Consider the following 19,682-nt stretch of genomic DNA (forward strand, 5'->3'; position numbering starts at 1 on the left):
CTTCCCCTACTCCAGTATCTCATTCTCTGACACCCCCCACCCTCTTCCCCTACTCCAGTACCTCATTCTCTGACACCCATCTTCCCCTACTAAAGCACCCCATTCTCTCACACCCCCACCCTCTTCTCCTACTCCTGTACCCCATTCTCGCACACCGCCCCATCTTCCCCTACTCTAGTACCCCATTCTCTGATATCCCCCATCTTCCCCTACTCCAGTATCCCATTCTCTGACATCCCCCACCATCTTCCCCTACTCCAGTAGCCCATTCCTAACATCCCTGCCATCTTCCCCTACTCCAGTACCCCATTCTGACATTAGCCACCATCTTCCCCTACTCCAGTACCCCATTATTTGACATCCCCCAACTTCCCCTACTCCAGTACCCCATTATCAGATACCCACTGCCATCTTCCCCTACTCAAGTACCCCATTCTCTGACAACTCCCATCATCTTCCCCTACTACAGTACTCTATTATCAGATACCCCTTGCCACCTTCCCCTACTCCAGTACCACATTCTGACACACCAACCATCTTCGCCTACTCCAGTACATTTTCTGACACCCCCCAGCCATCTCTGCTCCAGCACACCATTTTTTAAACCCCCCCAGCATATCCTCCTTCAAGAGCACCCCATCCTCTGACAGCCCCAGTCATCTCTCCAGCACTCCATTATCTGATAACACATCATCTTTCCAGCACTCCATTCTTTGACACCCCACACATCTCTCTAGCACCCTGTTCTTTGACATTTCCAGCTATCTCTCCAGCCATATCCAACTTCTCCACCACTCCATTATCTGACATCCCCAGCCATACCCCCCTTCTCCAGCAACCCATTATCTGACAGCCCCAGCCATACCCCTTTTCCAGCACTCCATTATCTGACAGCCCCGGCCATACCCCCCTGCTCCAGCACCCCCAGCCATATTTCCAGCAAACCATTTAACACACCGCAGCAATGTTTCCCTACCCGCAACCCAAACATCTTCACCTACTCCAGCACCCAAATCTCTGACACTCTGAGCCATCTCTTCAGCACTCCATTCTTTGACATTCCCAGCACCCTATTATTTGACAACACCAACTATCTCTGCAGGGAATCTGTATGTAATACCGCCGGCCGCATGGCCGGCAGTTCGAATCCCGGCAGCGTCAGGCCGACAGAGGAAGAGATCCCGGCAGCGGGAGCCCGACAGCGCTGGAAATCCCGATCGTCCCCAGGTAAGTACTAACCTAACCTACCCCCCTAACCCTCTCTTAGGGGTGCCTAACCCTAACCTCCCCCCCAAGTGCCTAACCCTAATCCCCCCTCTAAGTGCCTAAACCTAACCCCCCCTTCCCCGCTGCCTAAAGTCTCCCAGGGGGGTGCCTAACCCTAAGTCCCCCCCCGGGAGCCCTAAACCTAACCCCCCCCCCGGGATGCCGGGCGCCGGTCTCCCGGCGTCGGTAAAATGAGTGGCGTCTACATCTAGACGCCGATCATTTCACCATCGCCGGATATGACAGTCGGGAAGCCGGCTGTCGGTATAATGTCAGCCGGCTTCCCGATTGCATACCCTCTCCAGCACTCCATTCTACCCATACCTAACTTCTCCAGTACCCCATTCTCTGACACATCTAGTCACTCCCCTGCTCTAGCACCCCATTTTCTGACACCACCAGCCAACCCCACGGGATGTAGTTCAAATCCCTGCCAGTGGCGTTTTTAGGCACGTGCTAGCAGGGCCGACGCCCGGAGTGCAGGACTGCCTGAACTTACCACCATCGTACGGCGTCTGTGGTGAAAAACCCCGCCCTTCACCTTTTGCTGGTGTTATTGGGTAAACGCTCATGGGGAGGGAAGGGGCGCAGCAGTGCAGAATGGGATGGCGCAGGGAAGCCTAGCGCCGGCCCTGATGCCGGCTGTCTGTTTGCCGGAGCTCAGAAACCAGCCTCGGATTTCTAACACCAGTCAGAATCCAGGCGCCAGCATCCCGACGTTAAGTAGTGGGGTTGGGGGGAGGGTTAGGCACTAGGGGGAAGGTTAGGTTTAGGCTGTGAGGGGAGGGTTAGGTTTAGGCAGCAGGCAGGGAGGGTTAGGTTTAGGATATTTACCCACAGGCAGAGACGGATTTAGACCTCACGGGGCCCTAGGCAAGATATTAGTTGGGACCCGCTCCTTCAAACAATCCTGTGCATATATTACAGTAGGTGTCACTGGAGCAAGACACACACATCATATTATACACACACATCATTTTATATACATATATATATATATATATAAATATATATATATATATATATATATATATATATACACACAGTTTTATATCTCCAAAGGAAACCTGTCCGATCTGTGGAGAGGAATAGGCGGCACTCTTGAATCCTGACGAAAAAGGTCTTAGGACCTTGAAACGTTGACTATGTATTTAATCCATCGGTGATCAATACACTTTTTTTGGAGGCAAAACAATGCCGCCTATTGTTTTCCACACAGGGAGGGCTAGGTTTTCCTTATCTTGCTCCAGTGACACCTACTGTACTATATGCACAGTTACTACAGTCTTCCTAGATCACACACATATATATATATATATATATATATCATCCTGGTTCAATGTGTATACATACATACACAGTGTGATAGGTGAGACGGGATGAAAGGGGGTCAAATGAACAGGGGAAGAGGAAGACAGGAGGAAAAATTGTGTGAGACTGTAGGAAAGGGGGGGAGACCAGAGGGAGACGGGAGGAAAGGGGGGAGAACAGAGGGAGACGGGAGGAAAGGGGGATGAACAGAGGGAGACGGGAGGAAAGGGGGATGAACAGAGGGAGACGGGAGGAAAGGGGGAAGAACAGAGGGAGACGGGAGGAAAGGGGGAAGAACAGAGGGAGACTGGAGGAAAGGGGGATGAACAGAGGGAGACGGGAGGAAAGGGGGGAGAACAGAGGGAGACTGTAGGAAAGGGGGGGAGAACAGAGGGAGACTGGAGGAAAGGGGGGAGAACAGAGGGAGACAGGAGGAAAGGGGGAAAAACAGAGGTAGACGGGAGGAAAGGGGGAAGAACAGAGGGAGACGGGAGGAAATGGGGAAGTACAGAGGGAGACTGTAGGAAAGGTGGAAGAACAGAGGGAGACGGGAGGAAAGGGGGAAGAACAGAGGGAGACTGGAGGAAAGGGGGAAGAACAGAGGGAGACTGGAGGAAAGGGGGGAGAACAGAGGGAGACTGTAGGAAAGGGGGATGAACAGAGGGAGACGGGAGGAAAGGAGGAAGAACAGAGGGAGACTGTATGAAAGGGGGAAGAACAGAGGGAGACGGGAGGAAAGGGGGAAGAACAGAGGGAGACGGGAGGAAAGGGAGAAGAACAGAGGGAGACGGGAGGAAAGGGGGAAGAACAGAGGGAGACGGGAGGAAAGGGGGAAGAACAGAGGGAGACGGGAGGAAAGGGGGAAGAACAGAGGGAGATGGGAGGAAAGGGGGAAGAACAGAGGGAGACTGGAGGAAAGGGAGAAGAACAGAGGGAGACGGGAGGAAAGGGCGAAGAACAGAGGGAGACGGGAGGAAAGGGGGAAGAACAGAGGGAGACGGGAGGAAAGGGGGAAGAACAGAGGGAGACTGTAGGAAAGGGGGATGAACAGAGGGAGACGGGAGGAAAGGAGGAAGAACAGAGGGAGACTGTATGAAAGGGGGAAGAACAGAGGGAGACGGGAGGAAAGGGGGAAGAACAGAGGGAGACGGGAGGATAGGGAGAAGAACAGAGGGAGACGGGAGGAAAGGGGGAAGAACAGAGGGAGACGGGAGGAAAGGGGGAAGAACAGAGGGAGACGGGAGGAAAGGGGGAAGAACAGAGGGAGACGGGAGGAAAGGGGGAAGAACAGAGGGAGACGGGAGGAAAGGGGGAAGAACAGAGGGAGACGGGAGGAAAGGGGGAAGAACAGAGGGAGATGGGAGGAAAGGGCGAAGAACAGAGGGAGACGGGAGGAAAGGGGGAAGTACAGAGGGAGACTGTAGGAAAGGGGGAAGAACAGAGGGAGACGGGAGGAAAGGGGGAAGAACAGAGGGAGACGGGAGGAAAGGGGGAAGAACAGAGGGAGACGGGAGGAAAGGGGGAAGAACAGAGGGAGACTGTAGGAAAGGGGGAAGAACAGAGGGAGACTGTAGGAAAGGGGGAAGAACAGAGGGAGACGGGAGGAAAGGGGGAAGAACAGAGGGAGACTGGAGGAAAGGGGGAAGTACAGAGGGAGACTGGAGGAAAGGGGGAAGTACAGAGGGAGACTGTAGGAAAGGGGGAAGAACAGAGGGAGACTGTAGGAAAGGGGGAAGAACAGAGGGAGACTGTAGGAAAGGGGGAAGAACAGAGGGAGACGGGAGGAAAGGGGGAAGAACAGAGGGAGACGGGAGGAAAGGGGGAAGAACAGAGGGAGACGGGAGGAAAGGGAGAAGAACAGAGGGAGACGGGAGGAAAGGGAGAAGAACAGAGGGAGACAGGAGGAAAGGGGGAAGAACAGAGGGAGACGAAAATAAGATAAAAACACCTACACAATAAGTAGTAACTCAGTATATAATATATATATATAAATATATGTAATATATGTATATTTATATATATATATATATATATATATGGTGCGTCAGTCAGGCCACGCCCTGACTGACGCAGTGTATTCACCGTTTGGTGTCCTCCTCGTGGTGAGAAGCTACGGTCACCGATCGCGATACTGAGCGGGCTCATTGAGCGGTGTGGAGACCGAGGAGATCAGCAGCCGGGACGGAGTTCTGCCTATTGGTGCAGAATCTGTCATGTGGTATCCAGCCCACAGTGTATATTAAATTGGTACGAGTCCATCTTCTTATGTTTGGAGAAGTGGATATTTTATGCTTGTAATAAAACTTTTTCATGCACGATATAGCGCTCCCTTCTTTCTTCTCTTTTTGCACCAGATCTTTTGTGCCCACTGAATCCAGGGTAATTTGAAGGAGAGCTGCGGTCCTCAAATTTAGGATCTGAGTGCTACAAACTCACGGAACTGTGCTGGATTCTTAAGGACTATTGAGAATTTATATAAGGACAGCCTTTAAAGTGATCAGCGCATGGGTATTTGTATGTATATATATAATATGAGATATGGTAAGAACTTACCCTTGTTATCTCTATTTCTACGAAGTCCATAGGGTTCCACAGGATACCTTGGGGTATAGGTGTGACGTCAGTCGCAGGGCACCAAAGAGTTAAGCTTTCAGCCTCCCAGGATGCACTAGGTCCCGCTCCTATACCCCGCCCCCGGGCCAAGGCACCTCAGTTAGTTACCAAGCCATAGGCCGGAGGAGGAGAAGGAAGAGAGAGAACAAAGATCTGGACACATACAAGAATCACATTCTCACCAGAGGGAGACGGAAAACCGGTGACCAGAGCAAAGCCCATCTGCAGCACAGGTGCGACAGGGCGGGAGTCCTGTGGAACCCTATGGACTTCGTAGAAATAGAGATAACAAGGGTAAGTTCTTACCATATCTCATATTTTCTACTTCAGGGTCCATAGGGTATCCACAGGATACCTTGGGGATGTCCCAAAGCAGTATCCTTTAAGGGTGGGGACGCTCCTGTGCAGAAAGGAGAATCCGCCGCCCGAAGGAAGCATCCTGAGAGGCGAAGGTGTCAAACCTGTAATACCTCACGAAGGTATGGACAGAAGACCACGTAGCAGCCTTGCAGATCTGAACTGCCGAGGCACCACGTCGAGCTGCCCACGAAGGACCCACAGACCTAGTGGAATGAGCCTTCAGAGAAGGAGGGACCGGTAGGCCTTCATGAAGATAAGCTTCAGAAATAGCCATACGGATCCAGGCTGCCAAAGTTTGCTTTGAAGCAGGCCAACCCTTTTTACGGAAGCCAAAGAGGACAAACAAAGCGTCCGACTTCCTAAACGAAGAAGTGCGGTCAACATAAGTCCTTAAGGCCCGCACAACATCCAAAGAGGCCTCACCCACGGAAAGACCCGGTGAGTTAAAGGCCGGAACAACTATTTCCTCGTTAATATGAAACTGGGAAACAACTTTGGGAAGAAACTCGGGCCGAGTGCGGAGCACTGCCCTGTTCCCATAAAAAACCAAGAAAGGGGGTCTACAAGAAAGAGCCCCTAACTCAGAAACACGTCTGGCCGAAGCAATGGCCAGAAGGAAAACAGTCTTAGCTGTTAGCCATTTAAGATCCACTGAGCCCAGTGGTTCAAACGGCGGTCCTTGGAGAGCCCTCAGGACCACAGCCAAATCCCAAGGCGCCACAGGTGGAACAAAGGGCGGCTGAATGCGGAGAACACCCTGCATAAAGGTGCGCACATCCGGGATTGTAGCAATCCTACGGTGAAACCAGACAGATAGGGCCGAAACCTGTACCTTCAAAGAAGCAAGGCGAAGCCCATGATCTAGTCCCGCTTGCAGGAAGGCGAGAATCCGAGACAGACGAAACTCCCGCGGTGCATAACCTCTCGGTCGACACCACTGGAAGAACGTATGCCACACGCGATGGTATATCCTTGCGGAAGACGGTTTCCGAGCTCGTAACATGGTACGCACCACAGAGCTGGAAAACCCCCGGGACCTCAGCATGGCCGTCTCAACAGCCACGCCGTCAAAGACAGCTGAGTCAGGTCCGGGTGAAGGCAAGGACCCTGAGACAGAAGGTCCGGTCGTAGCGGCAACCGCAGAGGAATGTCCACAGACAGACCCTGAAGGTCTGAGAACCAGTGCCGTCTGGGCCACGCGGGAGCTATCAACAGGAGCGTCCCTCCTTCCTGTTTGAATTTCCGGATTACCCGTGGAAGAAGGGAGACCGGAGGGAACAGGTATGCGAACCGGAACGTCCACCGGACGGACAGAGCATCCACCAGAGACGCCCCTTCGTCTCTTGTGCGAGACCCGTACACCGGCAACTTGTTGTTGTGCCGGGACGCCATGAGGTCGATTTCTGGAAGACCCCACCTGTCCACCAGTAGTTGAAAAACGTCCGGGTGCAGGGACCATTCCCCCGGATGAACGTCCTGGCGACTTAGAAAGTCCGCCTCCCAATTGAGCACTCCCGGGATGAAGACCGCTGATATGGCCGGAAGATTGCGCTCCGCCCAAACCAGGATCTGAGAGACCTCTACGAGAGCCGCCCGACTGCGAGTTCCTCCTTGCCTGTTTATGTAGGCCATGGTGGTAGCGTTGTCCGACTGGACCTGCACCGGGCGACCCTGGAGAAACCGCTGTGCCTGCTGGAGAGCATTGAAGACCGCACGGAGTTCCAAGATATTTATTGGAAGCTCCGCTTCTGTCGGCGTCCACCTGCCCTGGAACAAGTGTGGACCCGAAACTGCTCCCCAGCCCCGAAGACTGGCGTCCGTTGTCAACAGGACCCAATTTGGAACCCAGAACGGACGTCCCTTGTTGAGGTGGGTCGTCTGTAACCACCACGTAAGGGACAGGCGAACCTCCTGGGTGAGCACAATCGTCTGGGACTTCAGAGACTGAGTCAGCCCGTTCCACTTGGACAGGATCAGGTGCTGCAGAGGTCTGGAGTGAAACTGGGCGTATTCCACCATGTCGAACACCGACACCATGGAGCCCAGTAACCTCATTGCCGAGTGTAAGGACACCCGGCGGCTGTGCAGACAACTGCGCACCCTTGACTGTAAAGCAGAGATCTTGTCCTCCGTCACGAAGATCCTTTGCTGTCCCGAGTCCAATAAGGCTCCAAGATGCAGAATCCTCCGAGACGGGATTAGAGTGGACTTCTGCCAGTTGATTAGCCAGCCGTGCCGTTGCAGCAGTGTAATGGTCAGGTCCAAGTGGCGTAACAGGAGCTCTGGAGATCCTGCCACCAATAACAGGTCGTCCAAATACGGCAACATGCGGACTCCCTGCAGCCGTAGAGAAGCCGCAATGACCGCCATCACCTTGGTGAAAACACGTGGTGCTGTTGCCAGGCCAAAAGGTAACGCCCGAAACTGGAAGTGGTCGCTGCTGATTGCAAACCTGAGGAACTGTTGATGGCGCCAAAGAATAGGGACATGCAGGTAAGCGTCCTGTATGTCCAATGACACCAAGTAGTCCCCAGGTTCCAGCGCCAGAATGATGGACCGTAGGGTCTCCATCCGAAACTTCGGGACCCGCAAAGACTTGTTGAGTGCTTTGAGGTTGAGAATCGGACGATATGACCCATTGGGTTTCTGTACCAAAAATAGATTTGAATAGAAACCCTGGCCCCTCTGGGAGAATGGAACCGCCACTATAACTCCAGCCTGGAGCATAGTGTGCAATACCTTCCGCAGCTCCGTAGCCTTGTTCCGGTCTGATGGGAGACCCGTGGTGAAGAAGCGAGCCGGGGGTCTGTGCCGGAAGGAGAGGGCGTATCCGTGGGAAACCACCTCCAGAACCCAAGTGTCTGTCGTAGTGGTCGACCAACACTGGGCGAACTGTAGCAGGCGGCCTCCCACCCTGGGATCCCCCAAAGGGAGGCCCGGACCGTCAGGCCGCAGGCTTGTCATCTGGCTTGGGGGCCGGACGTCTGGTACTCCATGCCTGCTTCCGGGGCTTGACCGATTTCTTAGGGCCAGCCTGTCGAGGAAACGACTGTGGTTTGGGCCTGCCCTGGGCCCTAGATGACCGAAAGGACGATGGTCCCGAACCAGAAGGAGCAGCGGCCGACGGGAGACAGGCAGATTTGGCTGCCGCCAGCGTGGCCACAATCTTATCCAGATCCGGACCGAAGAGAACTTCTCCGGTAAACGGCAACGCTTCCAGACCTTTCTTGGAATCTGCGTCCGCCTTCCAGGATCGCAGCCACAAGGTGCGACGAGCAGCTACCGCTGCTGAAGAAATTTTAGACACCAGAGTACTAATGTCTAGAGCCGCCTCGTTGATGTAGGTGGCCGAATCACGGAGATTGCCAATCAACTCCGCCTGATCGGCCGGACAGTCGGATTCAAAAGAAGCCTCTAATGAATCCGCCCAGCGCTCCATCGCTCTGGCAACCCAGCAAATGGCCATAGCCGGCCGTGCTGCCCCCCCTGCAAGGGAATAAGCGGACTTCAGGCAGATTTCTACCTTGCGGTCCGTAGCATCCTTAAGGGAGGACATGGATGGCATCGGCAATGTGGCACTACGGACAAGACGGGTCACGTGAGAATCCACCTGTGGAGGGGATTCCCACTTAGCAAAATAATTATCCGCGAACGGATAAGCCACCGCCAGGCGTCTCTGCGGCTGGTATCTTTTGCCAGGTTGTTTCCACGCCTCCTCTAAATGGTCCACCAACTGACCCGAAAGAGGAAAGACTGTGGCATCGCCCTTCACATCTTTGAAAAAGGCATACTTAGATTTAGCCGCTGGGGGAACTTCGTCCTCAATCACCAAGGCTGTGCGGACCGCCCGAATAAGTCCAGGAATATATACTTTGGACTTAGCATCAGCGTCCTTAGTATGGAGAGGTTCCTGATCGTAAGGATCCAGAATCTCCCCATCATCAGACGTCCCTTCGTCATCCTCATAAGGAGCGGACAGAGACGCCACCGGCCTTTTATGAGGCCGCATCACAGACTCCCCTTGCAACACATCCGACAAGTGCTGTACAGAACTCGTCAGGGAGTTAACCCACGCTGGCTCCTGAGAACCCGGGAGCGGGGAAATAGGGAGACTGTGGGGTACCACCAATTGTCGTGGGAACCCCTGCATGGGTGACGACACCACAGACTGCTGGGACAAACCCATCGGAGTAAACGCGGGCTGCGGAGCTAACTGGCCCACTAAAGCTGTTAACGCCTGAGCGAAACAAGCCCAGGGCGGCTCCTGTACCGGTGCTGTAACCGTAATAGGCCGCGCCATGGACAAACACTGCCGGCAAAGGCCCTCCGCGCTACCCTCCCCCTCCGCTAACGGTACTTTGCACGTGGTACACTGTAGCCGGAGGGGAAAATCACTTTCAGACATGATGGCACCACGTATGTGACCTCTCTCACCAATTAAGTATTAAATAGGCGAGAGACCACCCTGCAGCACCGCACCGCAAGGGCTTTAGCAGAAAGAACAGGGACAGTAATAAAGCTGACAGTTTAGAGAAGAAAAGTTACAGGCAGCAGCGCTAGCACAGTCACATACAATGCAGAAAAATAACAATTCCTGCACTAACAGCGCTGATCACTCAACTACACAGACACAGGGCCTGGTAGGACACAGCGCTGCATACACAGACCTGACCACAGCGGAGGAGAGGTATGCGGGGGGACCCAGACCACGATGCTTCCGTCCAGCGCTTCCAGCAGCGTTCACCATGCGTTCTGGAGAAGATGGCCGCCGAGGAGCAGAGAGGAGGCTGGCCTGGGGGAGGAGCGCTGCCACAGGACCAGTCGGCAGCATGCAGAGAGGGCTGTGTGCAGCGGGGGAGGCGCCGGCTGTGAGACAGGGAAGGCGCGCTCCCCTGGCATGCATTTAACCCCTGGGACGCCGCAGCGCTACCGCTCTGCTGCGGTCCGCTGTCCCAGGGGGTAGTGGAAGCGCAGGTTGGTCGCCTGGCTCCACGCTGCAGCCAGTCCCCAGGGAGCCCCCTGCCTGGGGACTTAGGACCATGTGATCAGCGGGGACCCACCGCGGGACCCCGCTGCTTACCTCTGTCCCCCTTGAATCCGGCCATGGTCCGGAGTATCTGGGGTCACCGCTAGCTGTGACCCCAGACGCCCACCAGCATCCCCGGATCAGTACCGGCGTTCTGGTACCGGCGGGGTGTAGGGAAGACAGCATGGACGTCAGGACTGACTGTCCATGCTGTTCATCCAGATGTGCAGCCACAGCTGCATGAAGAATAAGCTTCAGGGGCTCTTCTAGCCCCCACTCCAACAGGTGCACCCGACTCCGGCCGGGCACCAAACTAAACTGAGGTGCCTTGGCCCGGGGGCGGGGTATAGGAGGGGGACCTAGTGCATCCTGGGAGGCTGAAAGCTTAACTCTTTGGTGCCCTGCGACTGACGTCACACCTATACCCCAAGGTATCCTGTGGATACCCTATGGACCCTGAAGTAGAAATATATATATATATATTCTAGTGACATTGTAAAAACTGTTCATAAATCCAGTGGGTGTCAACAGGTCAAGTCTTGACCTAGTGACACCTTCTGGATATATGGAGTTTTTACAATGTCCACAGCTGAGAAAAAAAAAATTATATATATACATGCACAGTATATATATATATGAAAATGCATATATCGATGGGAGCAATTTATATATATATATATATATATATATAAACTGTGTATGTGTATATATATATATATATATATATATATATATATATATTTTTTTTTTATTATCATTTTTTTTTCTCATCTGTGATTATATATAATTGCTCCCATTGATATATGCATTTTCATATCATATATATATATATATATATATATATTAGGGGCCCAACCTGGCCTTGCTGGGTGCCGCTGGTGAGCGGCGGCGGGCCTGGAAGGCTGGCAGTGTGGCTGCTGAGACTGGCTGCAGACAGGGCGGGAGGAGTGGCGCGGGGCGCAGACCCGGTCAGCCACTTTGTCTCTGGGCTTCTTCATGTCTGCAGGCTGGAGGCCGCGCCGCGTGCAGTCCCTCTCAGACAGCCGCACGGGAGGAGGCGGGACCACGTGACGTCATGTGGTACTCGCGCAGTGCTCCTCTGGGAGCGCTGTGAGCCTGTAATTTCTAAGGGCAAAGGGGCCCGTCCACGGGCCCCTTGGGTCCCGCCGGGCCCTAGGCGAGCGCCTAGGATGCCTAGCGGGAAATCCGGCCCTGCCCACAGGTGTCGGTATCCTAACCCTGTCGGGATGCTGGTGTTGGGATTTTGACTGCCACCATCCTGTACCGAACCCATCCCCACTGTTCCAGCACCCATTCTCTGATATCTCCAGCTATCTCTTCCTTTCACCAGCACCCCATTCTCTGATAACTCCAGCTATCTCCTCCTCTCACCAGCACTCCATTCTCTGACAGCCCCAGCCATCAGCCCTTTTTTCCAGCACCCTATACTATAACACCCCAAGCCATCCCCCCTTTCTCTAGCACCCCATTCTGACACCCCCAGCCATCCCCTTCTCTCTCCAGCATGTCATTCTCTTACAACTCCAGCCATCCCCTTCTCTCTCTCCAGCATGCCATTCTCTGACACTCCCAGCCATCCCCCTTATTTCTTCAGCACCTAATACTTTGACACCCCCAGTCAGCCCCCTTCTCTCTCCAGCACCTAATTTCATCCCCCTTTTCTCTCCAGCACCCCATTCTCTATGATAACCCCCAGCCAGCCCCATTATCTCTCCATTACCCCATACCATCCATCCTTCTCTTTCCTGCTCCCCATTATCTGACACCCCCAGCCAGCCCCCTTCTCTCTCCAGCACCTAATTCCATCCCCCTTCTAAGTCCAGCACCCCATTCTCTATGAAACCCCCAGCCAGCCCCCATTCTCCAACACCCATACCATCCCTGATATCCAGCAAGCCCCCACCTCTCTCTAGCACCCCATTCTGACACCCCCAGCCAGCCCCCTTCTCTCTCCAGCACCTAATACTCTGACACCCCATACCATCCCTCCCTTCTATCTCCAGCACCCTATTCTCTGACACCCCCAGCCATCCACCCTTCTCTCCCCAGCACCTAATACTTCGACACCCCTAGCTAGCCCCCCCCTTCTCTCTCCAGCACGTAATACTGTGACACCCCCAGCCAGCCCCCCTTTTCTCTCCAGCACCCCTCTCTTTACATATATGATGACATCCAGGAGCTGAGCAGCGTCTGCTCTCATTCCCTCCTCTCCCCATCAGACATCCCCCTCTCGCTCCTCCCTCCTCTCCCAGCCTCCCTTACCCCGGTCTCCTGCAGTCTCTAGTGTCGGATGGAGAGTCGCTGGCTCCAGGACTGTCGCCTGCTGCACACCTCTTAACCAGCAACCGAGGCCCGCGTAGACCCCGTTGTGATCCCGGCACCTGCACAACAGAACGCCCTCCTCCTCCCCGCCGAGATCACATCCAGCCTCCCTGGCCCCGGGGGAATCTGCACCTTGCAAGGAACATTAGACGCTGTTGCAGCCGCCCTGCTCCGAGGATGCTATCCCCCAAAACGGAGGAGGCAGGTGAGGGCCATTTGCAGTGAGCCCGACTCTTCTGCAGAGGAGCCTGTCTGGCTGCCGGTAAGGATGGGCTATGGCAGACAGCACTGGAGGAGGACATGATGTGAGACCCTGAGCAGAGACCACCAGAGCAGCCGGATTGCAGCAACCTGCAGGGACTGATGAGGATGGAAGGGGACCCTCATGTGACTGCCTGGGGTGCCATGAGGGGGCAGCAGCTGGGGCGAGCTATGGACCTGATCTCCCCCCAGCAGGTGGTGGGGGGCTATTTTCTGATGGAGGATAAGGTACGTGTTTCCCGGCAGCCCAGACTAGAGATACAAGCTGAGCAGGGTGACTTCATGCCGGCTTCACGCCCTCTGCTGCCCCAGTGTGATGATGAGTCCTTGGTGAGGCCTCTGGGGGCAGGAGAGGGGCACTGCCAGTCTCTGTGTGCTGGAACTGACCCCTGGGAGGGGGCAGAGAATGCTAAACTCACTCTGTGCACTTTGAATTTGTCCCAGGAGCCGGCACAAAATCCTTTACCTCCTCTTTTTCTCCCCCATATGTTTGATCAGATGCCTCCTCTTATTAATGTGCCCGCTGATAATACCCACATGCCCCTGTGTCCGGCGGCCTTCAGCCAGGAATCAGACCATTACCTTGTTAATGAACTTAATTTGCCCCACAGGGATCACCTGTCCCCAGATTACCTTGTAGATGTCCACCGTGTGCCCTTTTCTGAACCCACTCTACCACATAAACCTGACCAGTTAGTGGATTTCTCCCTTGGATCTGCCTTGGCTTCCCATCAGATACCCAGGCCTATTCATAGTTTACCATCTGATTTAGACCAGTTAATGCAGTTTAATTGCAACATGCAACAAAGGAGTGAATTTAAGACCCTATCATCTGACTATCTGCCACTTGCAAGTGATAAAATATGCCCTGAATCAAGTCTACCACTTAAAATTGACCAGCCCTTTCTCTCCGAACCCTTTTTAGCCCCTGACATTGAACATTTTCCGTGGACTGAATCCTGCACAGTCCCTGACCACTTGCCGCAGACTGAATCTTGCTTAGTCCTTAACACTGACCAGTTGCCCAAGACTGAATCCTGCACAGTCACTGACACTGACCAGTTGCCACAGACTGATTACTGCACAGTCCCTAACGCTAACCAGTTGTCGCAGACTGATTCCTGCTTAGTCCCTGATTCTGACCAGTTGCCGCAGACTGAATCCTGCACAGTCACTGCCCAGTCGCCACAGACTGAATACTGCTTAGTCCTTGACTCTGACCAGTTGTCGCAGACTGATTCCTGCTTAGTCCTTGACTCTGACCAGTTGTCGCAGACTGAATCCTGCACAGACACTGACACTGACCAGTTGTCGCAGACTGAATCCTGTTTAGTCCTTGACTCTGACCAGTTGCCGCAGACTGAATCCTGCTTATTCCCTGATTCTGACCAGTTGCCGCAGACTGAATCCTGCACAGTCACTGCCCAGTCGCCACAGACTGAATCCTGCTTAGTCCTTGACTCTGACCAGTTGTCGCAGACTGATTCCTGCTTAGTCCTTGACTCTGACCAGTTGTCACAGACTGAATCCTGCACAGACACTGACACTGACCAGTTGCCGCAGACTCTATCCTGCTTAGTCCTTGACTCTGACCAGTTGCCGCAGACTGAATCCTGCTTAGTCCCTGATTCTGACCAGTTGCAGCAGACTGAATCCTGCAGTGTCACTGCAACTGACCAGTCGCCACAGACTGAATCCTGCTTAGTCCCTGATTCTGACCAGTCGCCACAGACTGAATCCTGCTTAGTCCCTGATTTTGACCAGTTGCAGCAGACTGAATCCTGCTTAGTCCTTGACTCTGACCAGTTGCTGCAGACTGAATCCTACACAGTCACTGACACTGACCAATTGCCACAGACTGACTCCTGCTTAGTCCCTGACTCTGACCAGTTGCAGCAGACTGAATCCTGCTTAGTCCCTGACTCTGACCAGTTGCCGCAGACTGAATCCTGCTTAGTCCCTGATTCTGACCAGTTGAACTCTAAGCAGTTCTTCCAGCATGAATCCTGTTTAGACCCTAATTCTGAGCAGTTTCCCCATTTTGAATTGAAACCTCATATTGAACAATTAAAACAGTCTGAAACCCATTTAGTAACTGAAAATTTGCTTCAGTCTGAATCCTGTTTGGACTCTGACATTGAAAATTTTAATCTGGCCGAATCTTTTATGACACATGAGGCTGACCAGTTTTTCCAGACTGAATCCTGTTTGGACCAAAGGACTGAAGAGTGTGACTCCTGTTTGAACCCTGACCCTGAAGATTTGACTCGTTCTGGATCTTTTTTGGATTTCAACACTGACCACAGTCCCCAGTCTAAATGCCATTTAGATCCTAACTTAAAGCAGCTGCTCCAGTCTGAATCCAGTTTAGTCCTCAGCACTGAGCAGTTGCCCCAGGCTGAATTTTACTTGTACCCAGACATTGAACAGTTAACACTACCAGATTCTCATTTGGATACTGAGATGCACCAGTCAGAATTATGTTTGAAATCTGACATTGAAAAGTTAAACATGCCTCCTTCTTTGGCCTATGACACAGTCCTGTTACCCCAGACTGAATCCATTTTGGACCCCAAGACTGACCAGATTACCCTGTTTGAATCTTGTTTGAACCCTGACTCTATGCAGAATCCCCAGTCTGAGTTGTATTTGGTTCCTGACGTTGAACAGTTTCCCCAGTCTGAATACGTTTTGGCCTATGATACTGACCAGTTGATGTTTGAATCCTCTGTTTACTCCGATTTTGACCAATTGCCTTTTTATGAACATAGTTTGGCTACTGACAATGATCTGTTACCTGTGCCTGAAGCCTCTGTGTTAACGGACACTGATCATTTGCCTTTATCTGAATCTTGTTTGAATTCTGACTATGGCCAGATGCCTAGGTCTGATTTTCCTGTGGCTCCCAACGCGGAGAAGTTAAGCCAGTCTGGATGCTCTTTGGCTTATAACACTGATTGGTTATCTCTACCTGACTCTTCTTGGGCACCAACAACTGACCATTTTGTTCTGTCTCAGTCTAGTTTAGCCTCCGATAATGACTGGTGGTCTGACACTGACAATTTGCCCCCGTGTGGATCTCTTTTGGCCCCTGGCATAGATAATTTGCAGCAGTATGAATCCTCTGTGACCTCCCAAAATGAGAACTTGCTTTTGGCCAAACCTTGTGTTGAACTGAATGACCAATTGGCTTTGACTGAATATTTTTTGGCCCATGGTAATGACCAGATTTGTGTGTCTGATTACCCAATGGCTCCTGATTCTGACCATTTGCACCAATCTAAATTGTTTTTGCCACATGATAACCACCAGTTGCCTGTGTCTGAATGCTTTGTGTCCTCTAACACTTACCAATTGACCAAAACTGATTCCTGTTTGGATCCTGATACTAACCAGTTACCCAAAACTGAATCCTGTATGGACAATTGCAGTTACCAATTACCCAAGTCTGGATCCGGTTTGAACCCTGATAGTGACCAGTTGCCCCTGTCTGAGTCTTGCTTGGAATCTGACAGTGACCACTTGGACAAGGCTGATTCCCGTTTGGCCCCTGACAGCAACCAGTTGCCCAAGGCTGATTCCCATTTGGCCCCTGAAAGCGACCAGTTGCCCAAGGCTGATTCCCGTTTGGCCCCTGAAAGCAACCAGTTTTCCGAGGCTGAATCCTGTTTGGACCCTGACAGTGACCAGTTGCCCAAGGCTGAATCCTGTTTGGACCCTGACAGTGACCAGTTGCTCAAGGCTCTGTCCTGTTCAGACCCTGACAGTGACCAGTTGCCCATGGCTGATTCCTGTTTGCACCCTGTAAGTGACAAGTTGCCCAAGGCAGAATCTTGTTTGGACCCTGAAAGTGACCAGTTGCCCAAAGCTGATTCCCGTTTGGCCCCTGAAAGTGACCAGTTGCCCAAGGCTAAATCCTGTTTGGACCCTGACAGTGACCAGTTGCTCAAGGCTATGACCTGTTTGAACCCTGACAGTGACCAGTTGCCAAAAGTTGAATCTTGTTTGGACCTTGAAAGTGACCAGTTGCCCATGGTTGAATCCTGTTTGGACTCTTACTGTGACTGGTTGCCCAAGTCTGAATTCTGCTTAGACCCTGACAATGATCGGTTGCCCAAGTCTGAATCCTGTTTGGACTCTGATAGTGACCAGTTGCCCATGGCTGAATCCTGTTTGTACCCTGACCGTAACCAGTTTCCCATGTCTGAGCCCTATTTGGACCCTGACAGTGACCAGTTGCCCCTGTCTCAATCCTCTTTGAACTCTGAAAGTGACCAGTTTCCCATGTCTGAGTCTAGTTTGGACCCTGATGATGGCCGATTGTCCATGTCTGAGTCCTCTTTGGATCCTGATGGTTACCAGTTGCCCCTGGCAGACTCCTGTTTGGATCAGTTGACCCCATTAAAATCTGTTTTTGCTCATGACATTAACCACTTGCCTCTGTCTGTATACCCTTTGGAGCCCAATTCTGACCAGTTGCCCCTTTCAATATCTTATTTGGCCTACAACACTGACCCTATTACGGTGGGTGAATCCTCTGTAGACCCTGATCACGTAAACCTTTCTGAATCTTTTTTGACTCATGACTTTGACCAGTCACCTCTGTCAGATAGAACTGTGAATCTTGGAAAAGACCATTTACTCTTGTCCGAATCCTGTAGGCTCCACAAAACTGATCAATTACCTTTGTGTGAATCTTATATATCACTGTGCACTGACCATCTGCCATTCTCTAAATCCTCTGTTTCTCCCAACACCGATCAGTTGCCCCAGGTGGAATCTTCATTGGCACCCAACATTTCCCAATTGTCCTTATCTGTATTCTCTGAGGCACCCAACACTGACTGGTTGCACTTGTCTAAATCAAACTCTGTGGTACCAATATGTGGCCAGTTACCCTTGTCTAAGTCCTCTTTGTCAACCAGCACATCACAATTCACCGTGACTGAGTCCTCTGTAGCAACCAATACTGACTACTTACCCCTATCTGAATCTTTTATGGCACCCAATGCTGACCAGTTAATGCCCTATTGTGAACCATCCCATGTGACACCCAACGCTGACCAGTTTCCCTATTCCGAATTATCCTCTGTGGCACCCAGTGCAGACTGGTTACCCTCGTCTGTACCATCCTCTGTGGCACCCAGAACTGTGGAGTTGCTTCAGTCTAAATTCTTAGTCAATGCTGACCAGCATGAATCCTCATATTTACCATTGTTTGGCTGTCTTTCTAATGGAAGTCAACTATCCCAGTGTACCACCAAAGTTTCAAATAATTCTTTTGAAGAATTCCAGTTTACCTTTGACTGGACACAAAACTTGGACCAATCAGACCTTCCTGGCGTGAATCTAGATTGTGAGTCGGATCTGCAAGTTAACGAAGCTGAAGACTGTTTTTCAATATTTTGTTTAGATGCTCCTCCGGTCTCTACCAACGTGTCCCCTGAAACTGACCGACATACTTTTTCCGATGACCTATTGTCTCTTTCCGATGTTTTCTCCCATTTACAAGCTAATGATTTCATACACCCACAAAATGACAGTGAACAGCTTTGTTGCATAGTAGATAAATCATCCCAATCTATAATGGACAATATTTTTGGGACTGATCAATTGCCTTTGCTTGACAAAGAAACAGTCTTTTCCCAGCTGCACAAGGACGACAATATAACTGACCATTCACCCGTTATCAATTCCAGTGGTCAAACAGACTTTCACAGCAAAGGTGAACAATTATCTAATAACATTTCAAGCACTGGCTTCGAAGCAAACCCACCTTTTGAAAATCTGTTACAATGCCCTACACCCGGTACCCTTCGTGATGCCAAGCCCCAGCTTGACCACAACCTTCTCAGTCCAGAGGATGACCAATCAAACTTTTATTGCTTGGACTTATTGTTTGAACCTGACAGGGTACAGCAGGAAACGGAAGGCTTGCCTACCAGTCCGACCATTGGCCCATCTTACACTAGTATTACCGCTACCCAGATTGTGGAGTTGCCTTCAAGTGACATAAAAGAGAAATGGATTTTGCTCAACTCAAACTCTTTTTCCAGCTCCTCTGTTGGATTGCCCCCAAATGGTGCCGCACCTGCTCTATCATCTCAGCCAAACTCCACTTGTGGGTCCCCTACTTTGCATTCATGCACTTCCACTACTGATTTACCATTGACTCGCGCGGGTTCCCTGTTGGAAGACGTACAGTTTTTGCCCTGCGGCCTTCGCCAGCCTGCCGACTCTCAGGTCTCTGCTCCCTTGTCGTTTAGGGAACGTGACCCACTTTTGGGATTTTCTTTGGACAACGACTCTCCTTGTTCTGGGGATGAGCTGGCCCGTCTCCGAGCTGTGTTTGAAGCTCTGGACAGAGATAAAGACGGCTTTGTGAAAATGGAGGACTTTGTGCAGTTTGCCACAGTCTACGGCGCAGAACAGGTAAGAAAAAAGACACTAGTGTTAAAGTTAGACCTACTTATCTTGTGATGTAAGTGTACATATGTAACAT

General features: G+C 51.9%; 1 protein-coding gene across 3 annotated transcripts in view; it reads left to right on the forward strand.

Moving 5' to 3' along the window:
* The first annotated feature begins 12,852 nt into the window (after positions 1-12,852).
* Positions 12,853-19,682, forward strand: part of RAB11FIP3 (RAB11 family interacting protein 3) — an 83,472-nt gene continuing 76,642 nt past the window's right edge. For all 3 annotated transcript variants that reach the window (XM_088448195.1, XM_088448197.1, XM_088448196.1), the window contains exon 1: positions 12,853-19,612. In XM_088448195.1, the coding sequence (XP_088304321.1) occupies positions 13,283-19,612 (6,330 nt within the window). In that variant the 5' untranslated portion in view covers positions 12,853-13,282. The remainder of the gene's footprint in view (positions 19,613-19,682) is intronic.

Source organism: Taudactylus pleione, unplaced genomic scaffold (genome assembly GCF_031769625.1).
Source record: "Taudactylus pleione unplaced genomic scaffold, aTauple2 ptg000451l, whole genome shotgun sequence".
NCBI lineage: Eukaryota > Metazoa > Chordata > Amphibia > Anura > Myobatrachidae > Taudactylus > Taudactylus pleione.